The 18,039-nt window shown below is 42.4% G+C and overlaps 1 protein-coding gene across 1 annotated transcript in view; it reads right to left on the bottom strand.

The window, feature by feature from the left end:
- cstf3 (cleavage stimulation factor, 3' pre-RNA, subunit 3) overlaps window positions 1-11,341 on the bottom strand; it is a 98,870-nt gene extending 87,529 nt beyond the window's left edge. The window contains exon 1 of the mRNA XM_072272789.1: window positions 11,138-11,341. Within this exon, the coding sequence (XP_072128890.1) occupies window positions 11,138-11,164 (27 nt within the window). The 5' untranslated portion in view covers window positions 11,165-11,341. The remainder of the gene's footprint in view (window positions 1-11,137) is intronic.
- Between the last annotated feature and the right edge of the window lie 6,698 nt (window positions 11,342-18,039).

Genomic DNA, 18,039 nt, shown 5'->3' with positions numbered 1-18,039 from the left:
ACCTAAAATCTGTTTCCACTCTAGTTTTGTGGATTCGGAGATAATCATGAGAACTGCATACTTTCCCACAAATTGAGCAGGTAGGCAGTTTGTAACATGGTCTGCTCTTTTTATTGCTTATGCAAGCTTGTGTGTTTCCCATTCCTGGTACCCACTACTTAGAGCAGTTTGGCTCAGAAATATTTGAGTCAATGGTGATGTTGAATTTTTTTGGGTTTCCAGCTCAACTTTTAATATTTTCCTGTATCTATAAATGATCTCTTCCCAATCTCTGATCTCTAAGAGTGGCAATCAATACTGGGGTCTGTGGCCAGGGAAAAGAACATCAAGTATCACACATCAAAGTTGCTGGTGAATGCAGCAGGCCAGGCAGCATCTGTAGGAAGAGGTGCAGTCGACTTTTCAGGCCGAGACCCTTCGTCAGGACTGCGTTCACCAGCAACTTTTATGTGTGTTGCTTGAATTTCCAGCATCTGCAGAATTCCTGTTGTTTGTAGAACATCAAGTATGTTCTGTTGCTATCTGGAAGACTGCAGGATCCAGTTTTCTAATTGATTCAAGATCAGGAGGATACAGCTCTCTCTCTGTTCAACTTCAGCAAACACTCCAGAATCCAGCAAAGACTTGTGACACTAGTAACTCAAGTTAGGGAATTCTACTCCTTTGTTCCATCAAAATGAAACAACATTGTTCGTTATAGTGGGGTTCAAGATAATTTCCAGGCTCTTGAACCAGAGGGGATAATTTCACTCAACTGTTCCCATAACTTATGGACCACTTTCAAGGACTCATCTCATGATCTTGATATTTATTGCTTAATTATTACTTTTTTTACATTTGCAGTTTATCTTTTGTACATGGGTTGTTTGTCCATCTTGTTTGCAGTTTTTCATAGATAGAATTGTTTCTTTGTAGTTACTGTGAATACCCACAAGAAAGTGAATCTCAGGCTAGTATATGTTGACGCATGTACAGTAGATAACAAGTTAACTGGACCATTGGTTAATTAAGACAGCCACTTATTGGGGCAACCCTTAAAGAAAAGCTAATTTGAGAAAATAGCACACACAAAATGCTGGAGGGGCACAACAGATCAGGCAGCATCTATGGAAATGAATAAAAAGTTGATGATTCAGGCCAAGACAATTCTTCAAGACTGAAAGGGGGAAGATGGCAGAATAAAAAGGCGGGGTGGAGGGATAGGAGGATTGCTAGAAGGTGATAGGTGAAGCCAAGAGGGTGGGAAAGGTCAAGGACTAGAGAAGGAATCTTGATAGGAGAGAGGACCATAGGAGAAAGGGAAGGAGGGGAACCAGCAGGAAAAAATAACAGATGAGAAGTAGTAAAAGACCAGAGTGTGGAATAGAAGAGGGGAGGGGAAAGGAAATTGTTGTGATACCCTTCATTAATTGGGACAGAAAACTGTTGTTGATGGGCCCCAATTAACTGCCTTTAATAATAAATTTACTTTGAACTTTCATGGAAGATTGCTCAATTCTCAGCTGTGACCCAATTAGCAGAATTTTCTCCAGAGTTTAAGGGAGCTCTCATGAATCTTATGTATAAAATTCAAAACTGACAACGTCTCACACAGCAATAACTTCAGAAATATCAGCGATTTTGCATCTTCAATTCTGCATCTGCTAGAATCTTCTTCCTCCTAGGCTCAAAGACCAATCCCTATTAATTTATTTTTCAGGATCTCATCGAAACCTATTGAAGGTTAAAAGGCCTAGACAAAGTGCAGATGTGGAGAGGTGGGAGTCTAGGAGCAGAGGGCACAGCCTCAAAATAGAGGGATGGCCACTTAGAACAGATGAGGAGGAAGTTGGTGAATCTTTGGAAGTCATATCCACGAGCTGCCATGGAAGCCAAGTCACTGGGTGTATTTAAGATGGAGGTGGAAGGGTTCTCGATTAGTCAGGGCATGAAAGGTTTCAGAGAACACAGAAGAATGGGGCTAAAGAGGGAAATGGATCAACCATGATGAAATTGTGGAGCAGACTTGATGGACCAAATAGCCTAATTCTGTTCCTATGTCTTATAGTCTTTGCCAGTTGTTCAAACAGATGGCAGCAAAATACAAATCCATTGTTGGAGATACTCACAAAATGTCTGGAGAAATCTTTCAGGAATTAGACCAAACCACAGAGGAATGGTGGTATATTTGCAAGCCAAAATGGTATGCAATCTGGAGGAAGATACAGAGGACAATGTTCCCATACCCTTGAAGTCTTTTCCTTCTTGGTGGCAGAAGTGCTGACAAGGGAACGATCATGTTGGTAGTGAATGGCCAAAACAATCAAGCAGGCTTTGTCTTGTATGGTTTTCAGTTTCCAAGGTTCTTGTTGGAACTGCATTCACCATATTCCTGAATCGTGCTTTGCTGATTGTAGAAAAAAAACTTTGGAGTAATTGAGTGATAGATCACGACAAAAAACTAAGGTGCAAAGAGGTGCTGCACCGGATGACCCTGTGATCTCTGTCACAGAGGTCAATATTAGGCTGTCTTTAAAGAGAGTGAACCCTCACAAGGCAAAAGGTCCTGATGGAGTACTTGCTAATGCTCTGAAAACCTGTGCCAACCAACTAGTGAGAGTATTCAAGGACATTTCACTGCTACAGGCAGAAGTTCCCACTTCCTTCAAAAAGGCAACAATTATACCAGTGCCGAAGAATAATGTGGGCTGCCTTAATGACTATCGCCCGGTAGCACTCACATTGACAGTGATAAAATGCTTTGAGAGGTTGGTCATGACAAGACTGAACTGCCTCAGCAAGGACCTGGACACATTGCAATTTACCTCTCGTCATAATAGGTCAATGGCAGATGCAATCCCTATGGCTCTCCACACGGCTTTAGACCACCTGGACAACTCATATACCCATGTCAGGATGCTGTTCATCTACTATAGCTCAACATTTAATACCATCATTCCCACAATCTTAATTGAGAATTTGCAGAACCTGGGCCTCTATACCTCCCTCTGCAATTGGATCCTCGACCTCCTAACTGAAAGACCACAATCTGTGCAGATTGGTGATAACATATCCTCCTCGTTGACGACCAACACTGGCACACCTCAGGGGTGTGTGCTTAGCCCACTGCTCTACTTCCTATATACACACGACTGTGTGGCTAGGCATAGCTCAAATACCATTTAATAAATTTGCTGACGATACAACCATTGTTGGTACAATCTCAGGTGATGACGAAAGGGCGTACAGGAGTGATATACGCCAACTAGTGGAGTGGTGTCACAGCAACAACCTGGTACTCAACGTCAGTTAGACGAAAGAGTTGATTGTGAACTTCAGGAAGGAACACATACTAATCCTCACAGTGATCAGAAGTGGAAAGAGTGAGTAACTTCAAATTCCTGGGTGTCAAGATCTCTGAGGATCTAACTTGGTCCCAGCATATTGATGTAGTTATAAAGAAGGCAAGACAATTGCTATGCTTCATTAGGAGTTTGAAGAGATTTGGCATGTCAATACACCCAAAATCTTCTATAGCTGTTCCATGAAGAGCATTCCGACAGGCTATATCACTGTCTGGTTTTTTTTTGGGGAGGGGGGCCCCCGAGGATCGAAAGAAGCCACAGGTTGTAAATCTAGTCAGCTCCATCTTGGGTATTAGCCTACAAAGATACCCAGGACTTCTTCAGGGAGCAGTGTCTCAGAAAAGCAACATCAAATACTAAAGAATTCCAGCACCCAGAGTATGCCCTTTTCTCACTGTTACCATCAGAGAGGAGGTAAGCCTGAAGGCACACACTCGTCATCCAGGAACAGCTTCTTCCACTCCGCCATCCGATTCCTAAACGGACATTGAATCCTTGGACACTAGCTTATTTTTTAAATATACAGTATTTCTGTTTTTTTGGATGTTTTTTGTCTATTCAATATATGTATACTGTAATTGATTTACTTATTTATTGTTATTTTATTTTTTTCTTTTAGATTTTGTATTGCATTGAACTGCTGCTGCAAGTTAACAAATTTCACATCACATGCTGGTGATAATAAACTTGATTCTGAATTTGGAATCCGTGTAGGATTCCCTAAAGATTAATTTGCAGGTTGAGTCTGTGGTGAGGAAGGCAAATGCAATGTTAACATTCATTTCAAGAGGACTAGAATATAAAAGCAAGGATGTAATGTTGAAACTTTAAAGCAATGGTGAGGCCTCACTTCGAGTACACCCTATCCTTGTTATATGCGTCTTCAGACTATGCGGATTCACAGTTATGTGAGGAACCTATTTCTACCAACGTCTCGTTATATGCGTCCAAAATTCAGTTATGCGAGGAGCACCGCCTTCCAGTCAATACAAGTCACGTGCTTACACCTCACGGTCTCACTGTTGGAATGAGAAGCACCACTTTCCCACCAATACAAGTCAGGTGCGCGCGCTTCACAATCTCTCCCCCGCCACTCTTGCTTTGGTTTTGGCAAGGTGTGGATGCACGATCTTAAACTTTTGTTGGTTTTATCTACAGTACAGTGATTTTGTGCTTCAAATATTTAATTATGCCTAAGCGTCCGATGTCATATTTTGGGCCGTCAGCCGAACGGCAGAGAACCGCTTTAACACTTGGGAAAAAAAGCTGGAAATTATAAACAGCGCAGCATCAGCTGAAGGTAACACAGCTCTGGGACGCTATTGCTGGGAATAGAATCTTGCCTTTAAAGTTCTCTTGTTGCTTGACGATGCGCCAGCCCATCCCAAACATTTGGACAGCATTCATCCTAACATAACCGTACGTTTCCTCCCGCCTAACACAACATCGCTGATTCAACCACTCACCAAGGTGTGATCCACATTCAAGGCGTACGTATTTTTTTTTACCGTGAACTATCTCTCAGATGCTGCAAGCAACAGACGATTTTGAAAATCCCGGGAGTTTGCCAACGGTGAGGGAATGGTGGAAGTCTGAACACTTAGCACAAATGGCGATGGATATGGACCCACGTTTAGAACGGAGTCAGCATTTCAGTTGTCCCCTGCCGTCAACCCTTCTTCCCTACAAGCAAATTTATGCTGAAAAACAAAATGCTGCCAAGCAAACAACCCTCACCACTTTATGCAAATAGCTGTAATCTCCTGCTGCTGACAATCCTAAGAGTTCTGTGAGTCTTCCTTCACTCCTTGCTGAGCTTGATATTATCCTGACGACCACAACCATCCACCTTAATCCATGTAAAACTGCCCGACACCACAACAACCACTGATCTCCCGGAGTGAACACACCTGCCACTGTTGGTGAGTACCGTACACCAGAGGATGTTAACTTTCTATGATTTTTAACATTGAATATTACCTTAAATTGATTAAATAATATACAAATGTTGTCTTGTAGTACTGCTTTTGTGCCATATTGGTATAAAAATGTGAATAAGTTACAGATAAAACATATTTAGGAAGCCCTCTGGAACACACCCCTATTTTCTCCATTTAAATAATTATTCACATTATGCATCAACTTCGAGGAACGTACCCCTCGCATATAACAAGGATAGGGTGTATTACGAGTAGTCTTGGGCCCCTTAGAAAGAATGTGCTGAAACTGGAGCAGGTTCAAAGGAGGTTCACGAAAAAGATTCCAGGATTAATAGCTTGACACATGAAAAGCATTTGATGGCTCTGGGTCCATATTCAGAAGAATGAGGTTTGAACTCATTGAAACCTACCAAATGGTGAATGACCTTGATAGAGTGGATATGGAGTAGACGTTTCCTATGGTGGAGAGTCTAAGACTAGAGGACACGGCCTCAAAATAGAAGGGCATCCTTTTAGAACAGAGATGAGGAGGAATTTCTTTAGCCAGAAAGTGGTGAATCTGGAATTCTTTACCACAGGCAGATTTGGAGGCTATATTTCTGTATACTTAAGGCAGAGGGTTTGACTGGTCAAGGCATGAAGGGATACAAAGAGAAGGCCGGAGACACAGGCTGAGAGGAAAATTAGATCAGCCATGATGAAATGACAGACTGAAATGAATTGAATTTGACTTTATTACTTACACCCTTCATATAAATGAGTAAAAATCTTTACATTGTTTCCATCTAAATGTGCAATTATAGCAATTTATAATAAATATTATGTACAACAAGATAGTCAATATAACATAGAAATACATTTGCATCAGCATGAATTAAGCAGTCTGACAGCCTGATGGAAGAAGCTGTCCCGGAGCCCGTTTGTCCTAGTTGTTATGCTATGGTACCGTTTCCTGGATGGTGGCAGCTGGAACAGTTTGTGATTGGGGTGACTCGGATCTCCAATGATCCTTCAGGCCCTTTTTACACCTGTCTTTGTAAATGTCCTGAATAGTGTGAAGTTCACATCTACAGATGCGCTGGGCTGTCCATACCACTCACTGCAGTCCTGCAATTGAGGGAAGTACAGTTCCCATACCATGCAGCGATGAGCCAGTCAGGATGCTCTCAATCATGCCCCTATAGAGCGTTCTTAGAATTTGGGGGGAGGGGGAGAGAGGCCCCCCCCCACACCAAACTTCTTCAACCATCTGAGGTGAAAGAGGCTCTGTTATGCCTTTTTCACCACACAGCCAGTATGTACAGACTACGTGAGATCCTTGGTGATGTTTATGCCGAGGAACTTTTTGGCACGGACTAGAAGGGCCAAGATGGCCTGTTTCCGTGCTGTAATTGTTATACGGTTATACAACTTAAGGGGCCAAATGGCTGAATTTTGTTCCTATATCTTATGGACATGGGATACCCTGCCTCTCAGCTGGTTTTGTAGCCACTGTGTGCATGTTGAGTCAGGGCTAACCTCTATATTGATGGAGAGAGATTCAATGATAAAAGATCTTGAATTTCAAGGGTAGAAAGATTAGATTCCTTTGTTGGGAGATGATCAATATCTGGCATAACATGAATGTTACTTGCTTATAAGCCTATGCCTGAACATTGTCTGCAGAAGCATGAAATTAACACTGCACAATAAAAAAAAATCCCAATAATAAAGTAGCCTGAAGATAAACTGGACCCTGGTCACTGCCCTGACAGAGTCATGCAATGTTGTCTTGGGCTGGGTTGATTGACCACTTGTGTAAATGCAAATCCGGGGCCCAAGCCAACATTCCCCTCTGCAGATGGACTCTTTACTTGCTCGCCAATAAACTTCAATCAGAAAGGATAGGTAGCAACTATTACTCTAAGCATGGTGCTCCACAAGGTTTCATTAGCAGCCTGCTACTCTATTTCCTGTAGTCTCGTGACCCTGTGGCCAGATTCTACTCTAACTCCATCCACAAGTTTGCAGATGACACCACCATAGTGATCCGTATCTTAAATAATAAGTTGAAATACAAGGATATTGAAAGCTTAATGATATGGCATCTTGACAACAACCTTTCTCCCAATATCAGCAACAAAAGAGCAGGACCTCAACTTCAGACAAGTGATGGTGCACATGCTCCTGTATACATCAATGGCATAGATGGTGTGGCTTCTCCGTGGATTGTCACCTTGTCGCAGTGGAGAAGCTTGTGTGGTCCTGTGATCCCGAGAGCAATGCCGCCTGGAGCTATGCTCCTGATAGGGTCACCCATGGCAGTAAGGTCGAGGGTGAGGTCCCCTGACAAAGAACAATCCAACCAAGACCTCAACGGTGGAACAGGCGGACGGAGTTATTTCAAACTCAATGGCTGTGAAAGCGGATGAAGGCTGCAACAAATTCATCAGCTCCAATCGTCGTGGTTTCCATGTCATTGGAATCAGTTGGTTGATCTGTGAAATATCGTGTGCTTCTTGGAGTGCAACATCAAGTACACGTTAAACAAATACATGCACAGGCGTCTTCGCTCCGTGGGCCACTTCTTCAGAATGAAGACCATCATCCTCGAACTTGAGGGATAGCCATGACAGGTGAGACGGTGTGGGAGTTGAGTTTCAAGTATGAGGAGTGAACATCACTATAGCCTATCCTGGTGCAATCACATAGATACCATGGCCAAGAAAGCTCACTAATGCTCATACTTACTCAAAAGACTAAAGAAATTCAGCATGTACTCATTAACCCTTACCAATGCACCACAGAAAGCATCTCATCTGGATACATAACAGCCTGGAACAGGAGCAACTGAGCACACAACTGTAGGGAATTGCAGAGTTGTAGACACAGCCCAAATCATAGAAACCAACCTTCCCCTCTACGTACTTTGTCTACCCTTCTCACTGGCTCAGTTAAGAGACCAACATAATTAAAGACCCCACTCATTCTCTCTTCTCCCCCTTTCCATTGGGAAGATACAAAACCTGAAAGTACATACCACCAAACTCAAGGACAGTTTCTACCCTGCTGATAAGTTTATTAAATGCCCTCAGTATGTGCAGATTGGTGATAACATCTCCTCCTTGCTGACAATCAACATGGTGCACCTCAGGGGTCTGTGCTTAGCTCACTGCTCTACTCTCTCTATACCCAAGGCTAGGAATAGCTCAAATACCATCTATAAATTTGCTGATAATATAACCATTGTTGGTACAATTTCATATGGTGACGGGAGGGTGTACAGGAGCGAGATATGCCAACTAGTGGAGTGGTATCACAGCAACAACCTGGCACTCAGTGTCAGTAAGACGAAAGCTGTTGTGGAGACGAAGGAACACATACCAATTCTCAGAGGTATCAGAAGGAGAGAGAGTGAGCAGTTTCAAGTTCCTGGGTGTCAAGATCTCTGAGGATCTAACTTGGTCCCAACATTTTGAAGTAGTTACGAAGAAGGTAAGACAGCGGCTATACTTCATTAGGAGTTTGAAGTGATTTGGTATGTCAACAAATACACTCAAAAACTTCTACAGATGTACCATGCAGAGCATTCTGACAGGTTGCATCACTGTCTGGTATGGGGGGGGGGGGGGTGGGGGGGTGGAGACACTACTGCTCAGGACCAAAAGAAGCTGCAGAGGATTGTAAATTTAGTTAGTTCCACCTTGGGCACTAGCCTACAAAGTACCCAGGACATCTTCAAGGAGCAGTGTCTCAGAAAGGCAGCGTCCATTATTAAGGACCTCCAGCACCCAGGGCATGCCCTTTTCTTACTGTTACCATCAGGTAGGAGCTACAGAAGCCTGAAGGCACTCAGTGCTTCAGGAACAGCTTCTTCCCCTGCCATCTGATTCCTAAATGGACATTGAACCCTTGCACACTAGTTCACTTTCAAAATGTATTATTTGTTTTTGTACCATTTTTAATCTATTCAAAATACACTAATTGATTTATTTTTTCTTTCTTCTATATTATGGATTGCATTGAACTGCTGCTGCAAACAAATTTCACAACATATGCCGGCAATAATAAAGATGATTCTGATAAGACAGACTCCTAACTTCACAATCTAGTTCATTATGATCTTACATTTTATTGTTTACCTGCACTGCATTTCCTCAGTAGATAGTACACTTTAAGTCTGGATTGGTATTATTCTAACCATGTTCTAATGAATTGATCTACAACAATAAGATGCAAGAGAAGCTTTCGCTGTATCTTGGTACATGTGACAATAATAAACCAATGCCAATGGGTCGCTTGGCCTCTCAGGCCTGCTTCACTATTTGTCCTGATCTGCATCAACCCTAGTGTCTACTATGGCTGGTATCAACAATTTTACAACTTTGTTTAAATACAGAATTATCTAGACCTCAGATTTCAGTTCCTGAGGGGTGGGGCTCAGAATTCAACAAATAAAACTGACCACTGTTGAAGATGTTTGGACATTTAAACAAATGAACCCATTTCTTAAACTATCTGGAATGGCAATAGATAATCTTATGATTACAACCTCTTGAAGGTCTCACCTAACACCCCTCAATTGGTGTTCAATGTGTACAAAATAATGATAAGAGTAGTTAGATCATTTCCCCCAGGGTAAAAATATCAAATACTAGTGGGGCAGCACAGTAGCATAGTGGTTAGCACAACGCTTTACAGTACCAGCAACATGGGTTCAACTCCCACTCCTGCTGTCTATATGGAGTTCTTACACTCTCTAAGTGATCCCGGGATTAGTCTGAGGGGAAGTGAGTGCTTAATACAAGGCACTTGTCAAGAGCAAATCTTAAATATTCCCAGTCAGGTAAGATTCTGAAACAAAAAATATTGGGAAAGTGAGTGATCATAGCTCTCAAACACCACCACTATAAATACCAGCGCCTCAGGTTCAAACCCAGGTCTGTAAGCCTGTAAAGAGTTTGTACATTCTCCCTATGACCGTGTGGGTTTCCTTCGGGTACTCCAGTTTCCTCCCACAGTCCAAAGACAAACTGACTGGTAGGTTAATTGGTCATTGTAAATTGTACCGTGATTAGGTTAAATTGGGGGTTGCTGGTCAGTGCAACTCAAGTACCTGTTCCACGCCGCATCTCAGCAATAAAATGGCACAGACTTAAGATGAAACAGGGAAGATTTAAAGGGGTATTGCCCCCCCCGCCCCCATATGCTAAGTGTTTGAAACGGGCTGCTAGAGATAGTGTTGGAAGTAAATACCACATTGACATTCTGTTACATAGACACATGTTGGCAATGGAATTTGGATCAGGCAGACATCGTGGGCGACGGGCTTATTCCTGAGACGTGCCAACTGGGTCACAAATAAGAATCTCCTTAGCAACAAAAGATGATGAGTCCAATCAAGCGTGTCTTTGAACATTAAAATAGAAGCTGAAAAGGGGTAGGTAGCAGCTAAATCGCAGAATCACGACGAAAGACGTCGACTTTCGCGGTTGTAGGTACGACTTCTTTCACACTGGAGGGTGCTGGGAAGCGGCTTAGAACAAGTTCCACTTCAATTATATTCCAGTGACTTTTCTTTGCGCTTGGATTAAAAAATAAGGGGAGAGGATGAATGGAAGTGAGCGAGAAAGACGGTGGCGACAGCAACCAAGTTCACCTTTTGAACAGAAATACGTTGGGATAGGCCTCACCCGCCATTTTGCCACCGCCAGCCGACGAACAGGAGGGAACACAACCATCAGAGATACAATGAAAAACACCCACTACTTCATTTACCGAGTATATACACAGCTTCCACAGTCACAATGACCCAAACTTTTGCCGCCGACCCACTTCCCCTCCCTCACACAACACCAACTGAATCGGACCTACCTGATCCGCGTTCGCTTCACCCGACATTGCTCTTGAATTTTTTTAAAATCTATCTTTTTAAAAACACACACACCATACAAATGAATGAACAGATGTATAATGCTACCGACTGGAAACACCCTCTCCCCGCTCCGCACTCCTGCTTGTCCCCCCACGCCACCACCACCGCCGCCGCCTCCTCCGCACCGCGCTGCTTGTGAAATGGCGGCGGGCGAGAGCTATCGTCCACCGGAAGCGGCGGGGTTGGCGTGCGCACGTGCGCGAGTTCTTCCCGCCCCCTCCCGCCCCAGGACCCGGATGTGTTGCTGCGCTGTCGTCAGAAGCCAGTTGTCCCTTTCCGTGGGAGGGCCGGTTTGAGGATCATTTGTGGCTATAGTTACTTGAGTGTGTATTTTGTATAAAAATAATTATTATGAATAAAGTTAATTTTTGAAATAAAAAAGTTGTACTTAAATAAAGTTAAAGTTGAGCGCCTGTATCACAGATGCAATGAAAAACTTACTTGCAACAGTAGCATCACGACATTCATAAGAAAACCCTACATTATGCACAGATAATTACACATTCGTTTGATCTGTGTACACATCTCCTGCCATGTACTAGTGACAACTGAGCTTCGAGTCACTAAGACAGATCTTGCGGATGCTGGCAATCCAGAGCAACAAAGACAAAATGCTAGAGGAACTCAGCAGGTCAGGAAGCATACATAGAGAAAAATAAACAGTCGACGTTTTGAACCTAGAACCATCAGGAGTTGGATACTGACCCTTCTTTAGGGTAACTATCCTACTTCCACAAAGTTCAAAGTAAATTTATTATCCCGTTATGTATATCATACAACCTTCAGATTCATTTTCTTGCAGGCATCCACAGAAATACAGTAGAATTCATGAAAAACCACACATAACAAAGACCAACAAATGTCCAATAAGAGGACAAATCGTGCAAGTAATGAAAGAAAAGAAATAACACTGAGAATGCAGACTGTAGGGTCCTCAAAAGTGTGTCCACGGATTGTGGAGTCAGTTCAGTGTTCAGGCAAATGAAGCTATCCACGCTGATCCAGGAGCCCAATATCAGCAGGGCAACAGCTGCTGCCAAACCTGGTGGCATGGGTCCGAAGACTCTTGCACCTCCTGCCTAATGGTAGAAGTGAGAAGAGAGGGAAACAGGTCAAATGCAGGCAGATAGGACAGGCTCGGGTGGGAGATCTTGGCTGGCACAGCATAGTGGGGCTGAACACCAGTTTATTTTCCACTTACGGGCCTGGTCACTTTAATCTGACTTGAAGTCCACCAGAGTGGTTCATGCTGATAGTAACTCAAATAACGACATGTTACAACCGTGGTGTGCAAAAGAGCATAAGCGCATAAGACCATAAGATATAGGAGCAGAAGTAGGCCATTCGGCCTATTGAGTCTACTCCGCCATTCAATCATGCGCTGATCCAATTCTTCCTGTCATCCCCACTCCTCTGCTTTCATCCCATACACCTTGATGCCCTGGCTAATCAAGAACCTATCTATCTCTACCTTAAATATACCCAATGACTTGGCCTCCACAGCCACTTGTGACAACAAATTCCACAGATTTACCACCTTCTGACTAAAGTAACTTCTCCGCATCTCAGTTCTAAAAAGACGTCCTTCAATCCTGAAGTTGTGCCCTCTTGTCCTAGAATCCCCTACCATGGGAAATAACTTTGTCATATCTAATCTGTTCAGGCCTTTTAACATTCGGAATGTTTCTATGAGATCCTCCCTCATTCTCCTGAACTACAGGGAATACAGCCCAAGAGCTGCCAGACGTTCCTCATACGGGAACACTTTCATTCTTTGAATCATTCTTGATTCTCTGAATGCACGACGTCGAAATGGAAGTGGATAGGCTACAGCAACAGAGACCATAATCATACACTCGGTGCCCGGTTATTAAGTACAGGATGTACAGGACTTGTACAGGACGTACAAGTGTCGAATAAAGTGGCCACTGAGAGTAGTTCTGTGTGACAATTACAGATGTTTTAAGCACTCTGACATTGCAGATATTTGTACTTTCAACACCATTTGGTCTGCCACATCAGTGAGAACTCAAACTCAATAATTGGAAAGCGTTCCACAGTAAGAATTTTTATAGTACATTGACAACATTCTTATTTTATACAAGGGTCAGATTGTTAAAAATTAAATAAAATCGATTTTGGTATTTCAAGAGCCAAAACCTTTTATTTTGTGTTTTATGTAAGTTACTAACATATAGATGAACATCTTAAAAGTTTATTTATTATCAAAGTATACTTAGCTGAAGTTCTTCACCTAACATCTAACCTTCTCCCAAAAGACATATGTTCGTGAGTGTTTTATGCTGCACCGGATCAGGACTAACAATCATTTTTCCCTCCTTTACAGCTGTGTACTGAAGAATCAGAATCAGGTTCAATATCACTGGCATATGTCGCGAAATATGTTGTTATGTGGCAGCAGTACGCTGCAATACAAACTGTAAATTACTGTATAAATTATACCTCCTGATCCATAGCCATCTGGAGGTTCAGTCAGCATACTCTGTGATGGTTCCTGATGGCTCTTTGCAGAGTCACATGTCCCAGTGCATCCCAGATTGTATTTCAGCGGCATTATACATTCAGAAATCTGATGGCAGAGCAGAAGAAGCTGTTCCTGAATCATTGAATGTGTGCCTTCAGTGTCCTGTACCTCCTCCTTGATGGCAGCAATGAGAAGAGGGCATGTCCTGGGTGATGGTGTCCTTAGTGATGGATGCTACCATTTTGAGGCATCACCTTTTGAAGATGTCCTGGATGCTGGGGAGGCTGGTGTCCATGATGGAGCTGATTAAGTTTACAACTTTCTGCAGCTTATTTTGATCTTGTGCAGCGCCCACCCCCCACCCTCATACCAGATGCTGATACAGCCAACAATCAAAATCAGGTTTATTATCACCGCCATGTGACGTGAAATTTGTTAATTAGCAGCAACAGTTCAATGCAATACATAATCTAGCAGAGAGAGAGAGAAAAAAATAATAAATAAAGTAAAACATAATAATAAACAAGTAAATCAATTACATATATTAAATAGATTATTAAAAAATGTGCAAAAACAGAAATACTGTATATTTAACAAAGTGAAATAGTGTCCAAAACTTCAAAGTGTATTTAGGAATCAGATGGCAGAGAGGAAGAAGTTGTTCCTGAATCACTGAGTGAGGCTTCTGTATCTCCTACCTGATGGTAACAGTGAGAAAAGGGCATGCCCTGGGTTCTGGAGGTCCTTAATAAGGGACACTGCCTTTCTGAGACACCGCTCCCTAAAGATGTCCTGGGTACTTTGTAGGCTAGTGCCCAAGACGGAGCTGACTAGATTTACAACCCTCTGCAGCTTCTTTCGGTCCTGTGCAGTAGCCCCTCCATACCAGACAGTGATGCAGCCTGTCAGAATGCTCTCCACAGTACAACTATAGAAGTTTTTGAGTGTATTTGTTGACATGCCAAATCGCTTCAAACTCCTAATAAAGTATAGCCACTGTCTTGCCTTCTTTACGACTACATCAATATGTTGGGACGTAGGTGTTTGTGTTGTCTAGGTGGTCTAAAGCCGTGTGAAGAGCCATGGAGATTGCATCTGCCGCTGACCTATTGTTACGATAGGCAAATTGCAATAGGTCCAAGTCCTTGCTGAGGCAGGAGTTCAGTCTAGTCATAACCAACCTCTCAAAGCATTTCATCACTGTCGATGTGAGTCATTAAGGCAGCCCACATTATTCTTCTTTGGCACTGATATAATTGTTGCCTTTTTGAATCAAGCGGGAACTTCTGCCCGTAGTCGTGAGAGGTTGAAAATGTCCTTGAATACTCTCACTAGTTGGTTGGCACAGGTTTTCAGAGCCTTACCAGGTACTCCATTGGGACCTTCTGCCTTGCGAGGGTTCACTCTCTTTAAAGACAACCTAACATTAGCTTCTGAAACAGAGATCACAGGGTCATTAGGTGCAGCAGGGATCTTCACAGCTGTGGTTGTGTTCTCGCTTTCAAAGTGGGCATGGAAGGCATTGAGTTCATCTGGTAGTGAAGCATGGCTGCCGTTCATGCTATTGGGTTTCGCTTTGTAGGAAGTAATGTCTTGCGGACCCTGCCAGAGTTGCCATGCATCTGATATCGCCTCCAACCTCATTCGAAATTGTCCCTTCGCCCTTGAAATAGCCCTCCACAAATCATACCTGCTTTTCTGGTACAGGCCTGGGTTGCCAAACTTGAATGCCACAGATCTGGCCTTCAGCAGACGACGTACCTCCTGGTTCATCCACGGCTTTTGGTTTGGGAATGTACAGTAAGTCTTTGTAGACACACACTCATCCACACAGGTTTTAATGAAGTCGGTAACAAATGCAGCATACTCATCCAGGTTTGAATACAAATCCCTGAATACAGTCCAGTCCACCGATTCAAAGCAGTCCTGTAGGCACTCCTCTGTTTCCCTTGTCCAAACCTTCTTGGTCTTCACTGCTGGTGCTGCAGTCTTCATTTCTGCCTATACTCAGGGAGTAGAAGTATAGCCAGGTGATCAGACTTCCTGAAGTGAGGGTGTGGAATAGCATGGACAGCATTCTTGATGGTGGTGTAGCAATGGTCCAGTGTGTTGTTTCCTCTGGTATTGCAAGTGATCTGTTGCTGGTAACTGCTTAGTGTTTTGTTCAGACTGGCCTAAACAATAAACAATCTTGAATCCCCAAGTATAATTAGACCAAATTGTAGATAAATCTGCCAGAAGTTGACAAACCTGATAAATCTGTTTTTTTCCCTAACATCTCACAAAACCCAATTATTCTTCCAAAATAAGATTATGATTAACAAAGTGTATTTAACTTCTTTCCATTGATTAAAAAAAAGAGATGAGGACTAATTTTGAAGTGATTCCACAACCTATGGACTCCCTTTCAAGGACTCTACGACTTGTGCTCTATTGCACATTGGCTGTTTGTCAGTGTTTGTGTGTAGTTTTTCATTGATTTTTTTCAATTTCTCTGATCTACCATGAATGCCTGCGAGAAAATGAATCTCAATGTAGTATATGGTGACATGCATGTACTTTGATAATAAAGTTACTTAGAACTTTGAAGTTTCTTTCATGATCTCCATTTAAAGGCTCATTCTTACCCTCGGCCTTGAGGCTCTACAATCAGTCAATCTATATGTGGTCAAGTGATGGCCCTCCCCTGTTAGACTGTTTTTTAATCTCTGTTTACCACACCCTGCTATTGCAGACACCCTGTGCAATACTACCATCACTTCTTCTCTGGACGTTGTGAACGTGCATCCATTGTTGTATGATATTACGGTAATTCTTGCACTATCATCTTATCAGTGTGAACTTGGAAATCTTGTAAGTGTTGCAATCTTCGATTTGTAAATCTTGTACATCTTATTTTTAAGGTACGTTAATTTTTATTCTTTCTTACTTCTCTTCTAATATTTGTATACCTGTGCACGTGTAATGCTACTGTGATACTGTAATTTCCTTCGGGACTAATAAAGTATCTGCCTATCTATGTATTGAAAAGGAATGTTTGACAAAATATTATAAATAGCAACCGGTTACTGAGGCACTGTGGGAAAAGCACATTCGACAATTCTGAAACACACTACAGCTAAAGAAATATATTTTAAATATTATCAGTCATATTGCAGGAGACGTGGCAGTATTTATGAAGACATGCAAGATCCCCTACAGCAATATAATCATGAATAAGCAATTGATTATTATTTTATTTGTGGGAATAAATATTGGTTACAGAGTGAATTCCCCTGTTGGTTCAAGATAGCCCTGAAGGATCTTTTTCAAACTTCTGCTATGACATCCTACCTGGGTGGCACGGTTGTGTAGCAGGTGGCGCACTGCTTTACAATGCCACCTGTAAGATCCCATTTCCACCGTGGTCTGTAAGGAGTTTGTACGTTCTCCCGTGACCGCGTGGGTTTTCTCTGGGATCTCCAGTTTCCCCCCCACAGTCGAAAGACGTAGGGGTTAGGGTGAGTGAGTTGTGGACATGCTACGTTGGCGATGCTTGCGGGCTACCCAGCGCAACTCTCGCTGATTTGGTTTGATGCAAACTATGCATTTCAGTGTACGTTTCGATGCACGTGTGACAAATAAAGCTAATGTTTAGAAAAAGTCTTTATCTTTACTTCAATAATGGAACCTCTAACAATCAGAACTGCACTGGAAGTATGAACTTGGTGATGTTCTTAATTTCCTGGAGCATCTTAAACCTGTAACTTGCAATTTCAAAGGAGAAAATGCTGCTCATGATCAAACTGCTGTCTTGACTGTTCAATTGCATAAGCTTCAAACAAAATGTTTTTTATTTCCTTTACTATTGGTTTGCATGAGCTACATTTCCAGATTTTTTCCAATCTGTTGAAGCAGTTATTATACTGGGATGCAGTTTTAACAATGCTCGCTACAACAGCTTTCATACCCCTCCCCCCACCCTTGACAATTTTGCCCATCAACTTGCATGTGACTGAGTTAATCATTATATTATATGTGTTTTTTACCTCACAATATGTGCGTTTTTTGCACGACTATGTTTTTTTGCTTGCTATTTCGAATGTGCACTTTGGCCCCAGAGGAACACAGTTTCTTTCAGCTCTGTTCATGTATGGTTGAATGATAATTAAACTTGAATTTGATCTGATTTGATCAGTATATTTCAAACTTTATGAATCAATCCACAATTGGTCATATTCCCCCCCCCCCCACCCCCTTTTACCATCTTATGATGTTTTGAAGACTTGATGCTATTTTACTGATTCGAGGACTGCTGGCTTTCTAATTGCATTTCATTGAGCATAGAACAGTACAGCACAGCACAGGCCCACGATG

The sequence above is a fragment of the Mobula birostris genome, chromosome 11 (assembly GCF_030028105.1).
Source record: "Mobula birostris isolate sMobBir1 chromosome 11, sMobBir1.hap1, whole genome shotgun sequence".
In the NCBI taxonomy this organism is placed as follows: domain Eukaryota; kingdom Metazoa; phylum Chordata; class Chondrichthyes; order Myliobatiformes; family Myliobatidae; genus Mobula; species Mobula birostris.
The sequence above is the reverse complement of the archived record's forward strand: the minus strand, read 5'-3'. Positions and strand labels throughout refer to the sequence as shown.